General features: G+C 39.3%; 1 protein-coding gene across 1 annotated transcript in view; it reads left to right on the forward strand.

The window, feature by feature from the left end:
* rrp15 (ribosomal RNA processing 15 homolog) overlaps nucleotides 1–12,675 on the forward strand; it is a 30,966-nt gene that overhangs the window by 6,895 nt on the left and 11,396 nt on the right. The window contains exon 4 of the mRNA XM_020511152.2: nucleotides 3,839–4,040. Coding sequence (XP_020366741.1) covers nucleotides 3,839–4,040 — 202 coding nt within the window. The remainder of the gene's footprint in view (nucleotides 1–3,838; nucleotides 4,041–12,675) is intronic.

Genomic DNA, 12,675 nt, shown 5'->3' on the forward strand with positions numbered 1-12,675 from the left:
TTCTGATAGCTGAAACTGCGAGGCCACCCTTTGAAAAGTAAATTTACTTGCAAATGCATAATGTAAACAATATACTAAATACATCCTTGTTTCAAGTCACTGAAATTATTTTTATTACATCTTTGAAATGAAATAGAGACTTTCTCTGTTTGCTTTTAATATAACATGGCTTTTGTTTTAATGAGGAAAAGCCAGCTTGATTTCAGCAATTTTAATTCCATCCACCAAAAATTTGACCCCTTTTTGCATCTCCTTCACCCCGAAGTTGAGGAAAGACTCATTGACCCCCACTTTCTAAATCCTTCCATTTTTCAGCCTATCTTGAAGAAATTGGGTTGGAAAAGTGCAAGGTGATTGATTTATGCCTATTCTTCACCCTCAGAGGATGGACCTTGTCAGAAACTGCACCAACCACCCATACTTGGATAAATCCATAATAAACAAATTGGGATATGATCTGTATTGCGTGTACTGCTGCTGCTTCCATTTAGAAAGGGTCCACTGAAAGACTTGGCATCTAACTTAAGGGTTGGTAGAAGAGGCTTCCCAAGATCTGTACAGCATGCCTGTTAGCAGTTCTTGAAAGTAGCAGTGAATAGCTTTGTTTCGATTTTCATCCAGCTCGAAGTCCTGTCACAAGTCCACCAAAACATGATAAAAACCCCGTTGACAGGGAAGAAATTGCATTTGTGGCTGTTAAACACCCCATCCTCCTGAAAATGTGCTACAATGTGAAAATCAAGGCTGTGATTTTTTTTTAAATCTCAGCTTTTGCATTTCTTGATCTTCCCACTAGGTGGTGTATAAGGGTAAACTGAAGTGACTTCTTTCTCTATTTAATTGCCAAATCAAAATGAGCAATAATTATCGGGATTCCATGTATATCATTGTCTGTATGTATAAACCATTCCTCATTTCTAATTTGCAGTAACTTAACCTGCAAAAAAGTTTCCTTTGGATTATGTAAATTCTGAAGTTGCAAAATCAGTAAGATGTGGGTTATCTTGCTGTGTTACCTCCCTTTAAAATGGCCATATCTTGATTGATTTAATTTAGATTATGGGGTTTGGTACTAGGTATGGATTTGTCCGATTTTATCTACCAACTAACTGAAGGAAACACCAGCAGATTTAATGTTTTAAGAGTCATATAACATCTCTTATACTTCACCTCCCCAGCTCTTCAGATAGCTTTCCTTACGTGTCAGATACCTATTGCACAAGTTAAAATAAAACCGATGTCCGGTGTTGATCACTTGAATATTGAGTACCAGCTTGGTTTGTTTGGAAATTTGACAGGAAACAAAATGGCCTTCCCAGTTGGTCATGGTTTGAATTATGATTGGCAGATTGAAGGGCATTGTGCTAATCTCATGAATAACCTATTCCTCTGTTTAGGAATCTCAATTCCAACATATTTATAACTGCTGTCCTCTGGGCTTAAAGTAGAAGCATTATTGACTTGATAATGAATCATTTAGTAATAATAAAACAAACCAAAGATCTACAGAAGCTGGAAATCAGAAATAAAATTTAGCTTGTCTGGCTGCATCTGTAGAGAGAAAGTGGAGTTAATGTTTTGAGAACTGATTTTAGCTAGGAAAATGTTGGTATATATGCTAGCGAATGTGTGGGAGTTGGGGAAGGAGTAAATGATAGGTGGAGATTGAGCCCAGAGACTGTAAAAAAGCTGGCAGGCAAACTAATGGGTAAAACTCAGCCTGGGAGAATGAATAGCTGCTAACGGGGACCTTTAGTGGCTGACGGTGGGTTGTGTGTGGTAGCAGTCCATGTGATGACAAGGTCTATATGTGGGTTTGGGGGAAGGACGTGGGAGAAGGTTCTCAGGCCAGAAAATTATTGAACTCAGTATTGAGTCCTGAAGGTTACAGGCTATCTGAGCAAAAAATGAGGTGTTATTGTTCCAGCTTGTGCTCAGCTTCAATGGAGTACTGCAGCAAGCCTGAGATAGAAATGTTGGCCAGGGAACATATGGTCTGTTGAAGTGGCAAGCAACAGGAAATTCAGGGTCACTTTTGCAGACAGAATGTAGGAGTTCTACAAAGTGTTTGCCTAGTCTATGTTTTGTCTCCCCAGTGCAGAGCAGACCTTGTGAGCAGAGAATACAACAGACTAGGTTGCGTGAAGTGCAGGGAAGTCACTGCTTGACCTGGGAAGTGTGTCTGGGCCTCTAATAGTGAACAGGGAAGAAGTAAACAGGCAGGTATTACACCTTCTGCAGTTGCGTCATAATGTACCATTGGGAGTGAACCAGGGTGTCCCGAACAGAGTGATTGCTGCAGAATGTTGACAGGGGAGGAGAATATGTGTCTGGCATCCCACTAGAGGTGGCAGAAATCGTGGCTTTGGGTGTAGATGTTGGTGGGGTGGTAAGTAAGGACAAAGGGGACCTTGGACCCAAAACTTTAATTCTGCTTTCTCTCTACAGATGTTGCCAGATCTGAGTTTTTCCAGCAATTTCTGTTTTTGGCATTTGGTAATTAGTTGCATTTATCAACAAATCCATTGGTAAAATAATTTACACATTTCCCTTAATAGTTTTTGCAAAGACAGTTTTTGATGTTTCTGTTGTCTACATTCCATCGTGTTTTGAGCACGTAGACCTAATAAGTCAAACAAACAACCTTTTGAAATTTTATTGGCCTTTGATATTGCGTGGCACTCAATATGCTGCAATGTTCAAAGAGATGTGGTCCAAAGAACCATTCATTCTGGCCTATGTGCTATTGTATTCAAAAGCAAAATCACTTCATAAAAATGATTTTTGTTTGTTTTTGCAATTTTTGTTCATGTGCATTGAAAGTAACTGAAGAAAGTGAAAGGTACTTGAGCAAACCTATAGATGTCTATTGAAAGTAGGTCACGTAAATAAAAACTGACAATTTGTGGCAGACGTTTTGGCTAGGTTGGAGCCGATGGAGAACTAATATTTTGATCTCCACTGTAATTGTGAGGGAAACAAAAAGACTTGCATTTATATAACACAGTGTGGAGCTGGAGGAACACAGCAGACCGGGCAACATCAGAGGAGCAGGAAAGTTGACGTTTCGGGTCAGGACCCTTCCTCAGAAATGGGGGAGGGGGAAGGGAGCTCTAAAATTAGAGAGAGGAGGGGTAGGGCTGGGGAAGGTAGGTGGGATGGTGACAAGCGAGTGCAGGTAGGCAGTGGTGGGGATTGGTCAGTGAGGTGGATAGGTGGGAGAGAAGACAGGTTGTGTCAGGTCAAGGAGGCTGGGATGAGAGGGAGGGTTGGTCGTGGGATGAGGCCGGGGGTTGGGGAGATTTTGAAACTGGTAAAGTCCACATTTTTCATGGACACCAGGCATTGCAAAATACCTTACAGCAATGAATCACAATTATAATGGAGGAAACATAGCAGGCAATTTTCACACAGCAAACTCTCAAACAGTAGTTGATCGATGACCAAATAATTTGATTTTATGATGTTTGAGATAAACATTGCTCAGTGCACTGGGAGAAACTTCCCTGCTAATGTTTGATTCCATGCCTTGGGGTCCTTTGCATCCACCCAAGCAAGCTTAATGTCTCACTTGAAATTTGTCATCTTCAGCAGTATAGCACTGTCATGCCAACCTTGATTGACTTATTGGTTTGTGCTCAAGCCCTGGAAGGGTACTTAAACTCAGAAGCAAGAGTGCTGATAACTGAACTATATTACAATTTGATCGGCCATGTTCTTGTTGAAGGGGCAGTGCAGGTTCCCCTGAATAGAGGTCTCCTGCTCCTAATTTGTACATGTGTATGTAATCTGAGTAGACTGGAATGACTAACCTAACTAACATATGTTTGATACACAGAGGTGTTGTGCAATTATTCAATGCTGTTCAAAAGCATCAAGTTAGTGTGGATAAAAAAATTAAAGAAGTAGGTGGGTCTGAACAAAAGCGTGCCAAGTTACTATCCTCCGTCTCGAAGAAAGATTTCATCAGTGTACTCCGAGGTTCAAGACCGAATGTTCACCAGGACTCCACAGCAAGGCCAGTTAATAGTGTAAAACAGGTGTGTTGAATTTTGTATTACTGAATACTCATATTTCTGTTGATCGTGTAGATATTGTGACATAGCCACATTTTAAATGGTTCTGTATATTTACTTATATTTGTCTAATCAGGATCATTATGATCACTAGGCCGATTAGGACAGTCTTGTTGAACTTCTTTCTTTGATGGTGCATGCTCCCCAATTATCGTCCATGAGTAGGTGCTGCCAACTCCTTAAACTGCTGCAATCCACTCAGTGTAGGTTGGGCAGTTCAGGACTTTGACCCAACAACCATGAGGAATGGTGAGGCATTTCAAAGTGTACAGTCTTTGGGGAGTTAGGAGTGAGTTACTCACAGCAGAGTTCCCCACCTTTGATGATGTCTTACAGCAATAGTAATTCCGTTGAATATCAAGGAGATATAATCAAAATTGCATTCTGCTTCATAGTGATTTGGATTAGCTCAGGTGGAGATTAGGTAAAATAAATGTCATGTGGGTGGCTGTTTTGTGTACTGGTGACAAACCCAGCTATTTTCCCATGTATATGTGTTGAGGCCACAACAAAAGAACTCTGAGCATATAGACTCTATTCCCTGATCAGTTAGTTCCATCCTAAAATTGATACACAACATTGTTTCTCCCTTAATGTTAAAATAATTAGCCTTTATGTTTTCTAATGTGCCTGGATAGCTGACAGTCTGGGCATTTTCCGTATGGTTTTGTAGTTGTCTGGGATGTTACGATAGCTGGGCAAAGCTCAAGTAGCATGAATAGACTGGTGTCTGGCATCTACAAAATGGTGCTATTGATTTTGTGTAAATGCTTGGGAAGCTACTGTGCATTATAGAATCAGAGAAAATACAAGTAGGAGTAGGCCATTTAGCCCTTCGAGCCTGTTCCATCATTCACTATTATCATGGCTGGTCATCCAATTCATTACCCTGTTCCCAATTTCTCTCCATACCCTTTGATCCCTTTTAGCCCTAAGCACCATATCTAACTCCTTGAAAATCTTGTGTTTTGACCTCAACCACTTTCTACAGCAGAGAATTTCATAGGCTCTCCACTCTCTAGTTGAAGAAATTTCTCCTCATCTTAGTCCTAAATGGCCTACCCTACATTGTTGGATAGTGATCCCTGATTCTGGGCTCCCCGGTCATCAGCAATGTCTTTCCCGCAGTTACCCTGTCCAGTCCTAGTAGTATTTTGTATGTTTCTACAAGGTACCCCTCTTCGTTTTTCTAATCTTCAGTGAACCGAGTCCTAACTGATCCAGTCTGTGTTCAAACATCAGTCCTGCCATCCCAGACATCAGTCTGGCAAACCTTTGTTAAATTCCCTCCAGAGCCATCATTCCTCAGTTAAGGAGACCAGAACTACACACCATTCTTGAGGTGTGGTCTGACCAACGCCCTGTACAGTTGCAGGAAGATATCCCTGCTTCTGTATGCAAATCCTTTTGCTATGCAGGCCAACATATATAGCCTTCAGTGCTTGCTGCATCTGCATGCTGACTTTCAGGAACTGATGGACAAGGGCACTCCTTTCCCAATCTATTGCCAATCGGATAACCTGCTTTCCTGTTTCTGTTACCAAAGTGGATAACTTTGCATTTATCTATATTATACTTCATGTGCCATGCATTTACCCAGTTGCTCACCATGTCCAAATCTCACTGAAGCATCTCTGCATTCTCCTCACAGCTCATCCTCCCACCCAACTTTGTGTCTTCTGCAAACTTGGAGATATTTCATTTGGTTCCCTTACCTGAATAATTAATATATTTGTAAATAGCTACAGTCATTTTTGTACAGGTATTCACCTTTGACTGATACTGAGTTGTTTGAGTGCTTCGTTGTAATGCCCAGCAAAGTTTCTTCTGACATTGAATCTGGCATGTGCCACCTGTGAGCCTGGAGCACTTCAGTATGAGGGGGATAGGTGGGCGAAGTGTTCACTTTTCCAAACAGTCTTTCTTTCAAGTCTGAGCTTTCTTACAGTGAGGAAAGATCTGTCCCTCTGCACTTGATAGGAGAGGTACCTAAATATTGTAATGTCTCATTAATTAACCATCACTTTGTTATGTTCCTGCTGTAAGTCTATCAGCCCAAATCTTCCTTGTCTGTACTCTAGTTCTGCTATCGGAACTAGAGAGGGTACAGAAGTGGTAGCTTTCCTATCTTGAGCCTGGCAGACATCACCAACCTAGAGCACCAAGGGAAATGTGGCAGAGGTTGGCTGGTGTGTCAACTTGCTGACGAACAGATAGAGGGACCACTGGGCAACGAAAGGTTGGAATTCTGCTTGCAACTCGATTATTCAAGTTTTTGTTGGAGTCTCTCTCCATGGTGTGGGTATACTTAAATGAGGTGATCTTAACCTTGATCCCTACTTTAAAGTAGTCAGTACCCAAGTCCCAGCAGCTGCCTACATAGATGTAACTTGCATTATGTCACAACCTCTGTAATTTGAACTTTTTTTTATCTTCTGCATGGAAGAATTTGATGCATGTTGTTGTAATTAATGCAGAATTAGTGAAAGATTCAGGAGTAATTAAACTTTACATCGCTTTATTCTTTTCATTCGAAAGATGGGTCCCCATGACAGCTGCTTTGTTTTGGAATGCGGTGCACACTTTGATTTTTCTTCCTTCCGACTAAAATGGTCAAAATCTAAACCAAAGCATCTCATTTCATGAAAAAGTTTGATATTTCTTGAGCTTAGTCTTGCTTAAATTTCAAAATCCATTGGAACATTTTCTCTTCCCCAACACTTTCTCCCAGCTGTTCAACAGATTTAAAGTTGCATTTTTTTTTTCTGATGTTTTTGGCCATAACCTTCCAAGCATCTGTCTTTGTTCAAGCGTCATCTGGTCGAAGTTTGAACAACACCTGGATATAGTCTGGTAAACCAAGTAGGTCTTGTGGGTCACTTTTCTATGTGTGCACTACTTGCGTCGTGACAGTATCTCCTGGCCTGAGGTTTTTTAGTTATTTTTCAAACGGTATAAACAGCGTAAAAAATATTGCAGTAAGTGCCAAAATTCAGTTTTCATTTCAAACAGATATATTTTGGTTCTCAGCTGTACCCATGAAAACATGTTACACTTGACCTTACAGTTGAACAGGATAGGGCGTGTGCCAGTCAAAAACAGGAAAAGCTGTGCAAGTACTATCAATGAAGAACAACCAGGATATATGAAACTAGGCAGCCTCCTACTGAGCAATTAGTAAATCGTTATTCATGAGGACAAGGAAGAAACCTATATCATCACAATCTCATGCCTTTTGCTAGCAGATTGCATGGAATAATTGGGCTGGATCTTGCTCAAATAGGGCATCTCCTGGCATGCATCAAAGCTGACAATTTATGTCCATTCAAGTTGTTCAATTCAAATTTGTTTCCAAGTAGAAGGGCACTTTGAATTTGGAAAATAGGAGATACAGGTAATTCTGTTCTTAATATGTTATTGCTCGTTTGCACATAAATTCACAATGGAATCAGCTATGATTGCTACTAATTTATCTATTTTTATCAACATGCATTTTGTTCAATAGCAGATGACATGCTTTAAAACCCCATAAAACCTGCTGCCCATGTTATAACATTTATTGATGCGATCTTTATTTAGATTCTTGCTGCAACTTTCATGAGAAGAGAGAACAATTTCCCATTCATGAAGGGGAAATTATTAATTAATATTTTTCCCAATCACCTAATTTTGAACTTTGATGATAATGCTGGAATAGTTCTACAGATCAAGTGACGTTTACTGAGAAAAGAAAGGTTAGCTCAGCATTTTGGGTTTCTGATTTCTTGTCAGAGTCCCAGCTTTCTGTGGAGAATCAGTATCACACCAGGCAATAACAGATTTCCTTTTGCCACATGAGTATTTGCTGCTTTAAAACGCACAATCAAATTACTTATAAGTTTGTTTCAGCCACTTCTGTTTGATGTGGTATCTACTCATCACCCTGACTTGGAATTATATTGTCACTCCTTCACTATAGAACACTCATACTCTGTCCCCAACAGTATCATTGTATACTTAGACCAAATGGACTGCAACGGTTTAAGAAGGTGGCTCACCATCACTTTCTCCAGGGCATTGAGGGGTGGGCAATAAATGCTGACGTGCCAGCAACACCCACATACTCTGAATAAATCTAAACAAAGTCCACTTTTCTCCCAAGAATACAAGGTGTATTGTAGTGCAGAGACCTTGTGCAAGTCGATGAGAGCTAAGGTTAAGGATCTTTCAAGTGTGTAGAGATACTGTTTTGAATTTAGTCAATTGACCCTTAGCTTCCAACCATCCCCTAATCACAACATAGATGCACACTACGTGCTATCTCATGATTGTTACACTACTTGAGACTGTGGAGCTTTGGCAACTGCTTGTGTCTTTGCATTGCAATCAAGAAAAGCTCTGTATTTATGATTTGAACATGTATTGCTAATATTCAAACATGAACTTCTCTAGCCACAAGCTTGACTTCTATTATAACTTTCTAAACATGAGAAAAATCTGAGCGCTTTGTCCATTCTTGGTAAGAACTAAAGATGCTACAGTAATAACTGTTACCATTGGGAACATTTGAATTGTTCATTTGATTCCTTTTGAGACAGCACAGGTAGTACCCAGAATAATAACAAATTACAAAATAATAACAACAATGATTAACCAGTTCTTGAGGATAGTAATTGGAATGCATTAGATTCTCGGGCAATTTGGCAAAAGAATGCTAAAATTGTTTCAAGGCATCTGCAAGGCAATTCAGTGCTTTGTGACACTGATTATTTGGACGGATGCTGTTTCTGATCACTGCTGGCCATGCTTAGAGCAATGGTTTAGTTTTGTACTGTGCACTATTCACACCTCCTATCCTATCAAAGCCTATTATCTGAGTGGCCACGTTATTATTTTCAGCCACTTGGGCCTGTCCTTCAGCTGATTGAGGAATATGCTAGATGAATATGTTGTAATCTCCAACAAACCAGTGTGTATTTTTATCGTTTGAAGAGTAGCAGATCTGAAGCCAGTTGATGAAAAATGGTAGAGGCCATTTATAGTGACATCAACTGCAATTTCTAAGGTATAAATCATCACATGCCATCATGTTGGCTTTATTGGTCTCAGGTCTAATAATCAGCAATATGACTAGGTATTTTATCTATTCTTCTGTACCATAGAGCTCATCAGCTACTAGGAACTGGAATGAATCTTTTATTGCTTTCATGAGGCAAAACAAGCATTTAACGACTGTCCTTAGTTTCCCTTCAGAAGATGTTGACACGCTACATTTTGAATGCTGCAGTTCTTGTGGTGAAGATGCTTTCCGTGTTCTTACAGTATGTTCCAAAATTTTGAATGATGAAAGAATGTGATTTCTTAAAAATCTGGTAGTGTGAATTCGAGGGAGACTTGGGAGTGGTCATGTTTTGTCCTTGAGCCTAATCCATCATTCTTTGAGATTGATCTGTATTTCAACTCTCATCTAGTAAATTTTAATACCTTTACCTAACAAAGATCTATTAGTGATAACAAGGTGTAGAGCTGGATGAACACAGCAGGCCGAGCAGGAAGGCTGACGTTTCGGGCTAGGCCTGAAACGTCAGCCTTCCTGCTCCTCTGATGCTGCTTGGCCTGCTGTGTTCATCCAGCTCTACACCTTGTTATCTCAGATTCTCCAGCATCTGCAGTTCCTACTATCTCTGAACAAAGATCTATTAGTGTTAGATTTGAAATTTCCAATTTGTTTCATCTCAAAGATTTTATTCTGTCTTGGCAAGGCCAGCATTTTAGTCAAGGCAGCTAATATTTTTTGTCTTGATAAAGGAGATAACCCGTCTGTGGTTTTAAGTTTGCTAGCAACAGGAGACAACAGCATTCTTATTTATCATTGTCAGCAACTTCAGTGTCCTGCATAATTTGCAACTGTATCGAGCAAAACCCTGCAGTCTAATGTATTCAGATCAATGGACTCCATAAAAGTGGTCTAATTCCCTTCGGTTTTAATGATTTTCAACAAAATTATAGCAATTTCACTGATAACCAGCAATGAAATTAGTTATGTGGAAAATTTGAATGGTTGTAACAGCACTTCATCTTTCTCAAGTTCTAAACACTACTTCTCTGTCTCTATCCTACCACATTTTGCAATCACCTGAATCTCTTACTGTTGGATGCTGAAGTTCAATTACTGTGGATGGCAGATGCAGAAAAGGCATTGTGGATCTGATGTCATGACTACATGCCAAATAATGTAGTTGTACAGGAGTATGTCTTTATCCAACAAGGATAATGGTCATAAGAGACATCAACACCTGAAACAATAACAAAATGTCGAAAGTACTTTATTGGTAATGATATAGAGGGGAGGTTGTATCTTAGTGGTATTATCACTGGATTATTAATTCAGTGACCCAGATAATGTTCTGGGGACCCAGGTTTGAATCCTGCTATGGCAGATGGTAGAATTTGATTTCAGTAAAAATGTGGAATTGAGTCAAACGATGACCACTAAATTGTTGGAAAATCCTATTTGATTCACGAATGTCCTTTTGAGAAGGAAACTGCCACCCTTACCAGGTCTGGCTTACATGTGACTCCAGTCCCACACCTGAGAGGTTGGTTCTTAAATGCTAACTGGCAATTGGATGGGTATTAAATGCTGGCATTTACAAATAGCAGTTCCCATATCCTGTGATTTTTCTTTTTAAAATGTGATGCAAGTGCTATATAATTGAAAGCTATTTTTCCCCAGTTTGTTCTGGTTTACTAGTTTCTGCTTGATTGCATCATTTAATGACTTTATATCATATTTATGTTAGACTATTTCTAAAATATAACTCTTAGTTGTTTGAATCGCTGCTGACCTGGATGCAATTGATTCATCGCTTCCTTAATATCAATATTAGGCAGAACCATTGAATAATGATCTAGTTAGACATGATGCATCCTGTGTTTGGGATGTATTCTTCTTATTTGTAATTGTAGAATTTTTTGGAAGCTTGGGTAGACAGGTACATATGTTTTTCTTAATTCCTTTTTGGGATGGTTAATGGTACTTGATTGAAATGTTCATTTTTGTTTTTTCTATAAAATAGTATAAGTAAGTAATTTCCAGTAAAGTATGGTAACTAAAATATTGAGCATGTGATGGGGATGTCATGCTTGTGTATCTGTTTTTTCCTCACTTTCATGCAGAGAAATACTCTGTATGGTTTGAGGGTTGACTGTTTATTTTGTGAACTGTTGTGATTGAAAGAACTGCGGGCTGGAGTCAAATATTTGCTTTCATTGCTTGAAAATATAGTCTTTTTGCAGGTTCTGTCTGCCCAGATGGAAGTGATTACTTTTGAGTGTAGGCCAGAATAGTTTTTAAAAACTTAACTTAAGGTGTCTTTTTCTCTAAGTGACTTTGGACTTGATATTTTTTGAGGCACTTTGATACTGTACAGAAGTAGGAGAAAAACAAAGTTATACGTAAGTTGGGTACTTGTTCCCTTGTAACTGCTTATTTACCCTGAGTTTTAGTAAGTTTTTTTTTAAGGCATTGTGTGTCAAAACTAAGACTTCATTAAATTGTGGAAGGTTTTTCCAAAAGAAGATTGGGTGTTGTAATTAAATACTTCGAACTCATACAGCTTAGCTTATGTTGCTAATACTGAAATATTTGGAAAGATTTGATGTGTTACCTAGCAACACAAAAGGAATGGGTTTTGCTGAGCTCATTTCTATATAATGTAGTTAGGTGTAGGCCAATGTAGAATATTTTGCGCTGTAAAATCAGTAAATAAAGCAGCTGAGTCACAGTCGTGTATAAATGCATCAGAAATCACTTTATGGATGTAAAGTTGAATAAGTTGCACAATCCCTTGAATCAGCTTATGCAATTTCAATATTTGTTAGAGGGAGTTCATTTTGATGACTTAAGTTGGCAGCATTTCAGCATCATTAGAAACAAAGTTTACACAAGTCTGTTAACTATGTTACCGCTGTTTTCTTGCCATTTCTGACATGGATGGTAAAAGTCCACTAAAGCGATGTTTAAGTTGGCGTTCTGCACAGTTTCACTACTTGCAATGTACTGCAGGACTGCAATGTAAATTGTGGAGGAGATGCTTGCTTTGGGCATCAAGTGATGTAATATCGGCAATGTGCTCAACCAAAGTAACAGTCTGGAGTCCAAACCTGTTCCAGTTTCATTTTGTGTTTGTGAACTGTGGGCCTCCAGCAAGCTGGATTATTTGTTTTCAACATGGAAAAATGGCACACATTGGCCTGTGGAGAGGGTGGGGATTTACTGAGAAGTGGCTAGACAGAGCTGGAAGAAAGCTGGAGGATTTGAGACAGTATTTCTACTGAATCCACTTCAAAAAAAAAAATGTGAAACTACTTTTTGGAGTGGCTTCCAGTGATCACTTTAAGGATAAGTGATTGGGTATCTTGCTGCTAAGAAGGATGGAACTTGTGTAGGAATGCCTGCTGCACTCCTTTTTAAACATTGTATCAATGTTGTATACCAGGCCCAGACCCCAGCTGAACAACTTCCTACCTGTTTTGGGCAGAAATGTTGAGTGTCCATTAAAGGCTTGCCTGAAATTTGATTAAGACAGGCAAATGGATTTTGGTGTCCCTGCTAAAC

The sequence above is a fragment of the Rhincodon typus genome, chromosome 9 (genome assembly GCF_021869965.1).
Source record: "Rhincodon typus isolate 14 chromosome 9, sRhiTyp1.1, whole genome shotgun sequence".
Classification (NCBI taxonomy): Eukaryota; Metazoa; Chordata; class Chondrichthyes; order Orectolobiformes; family Rhincodontidae; genus Rhincodon; species Rhincodon typus.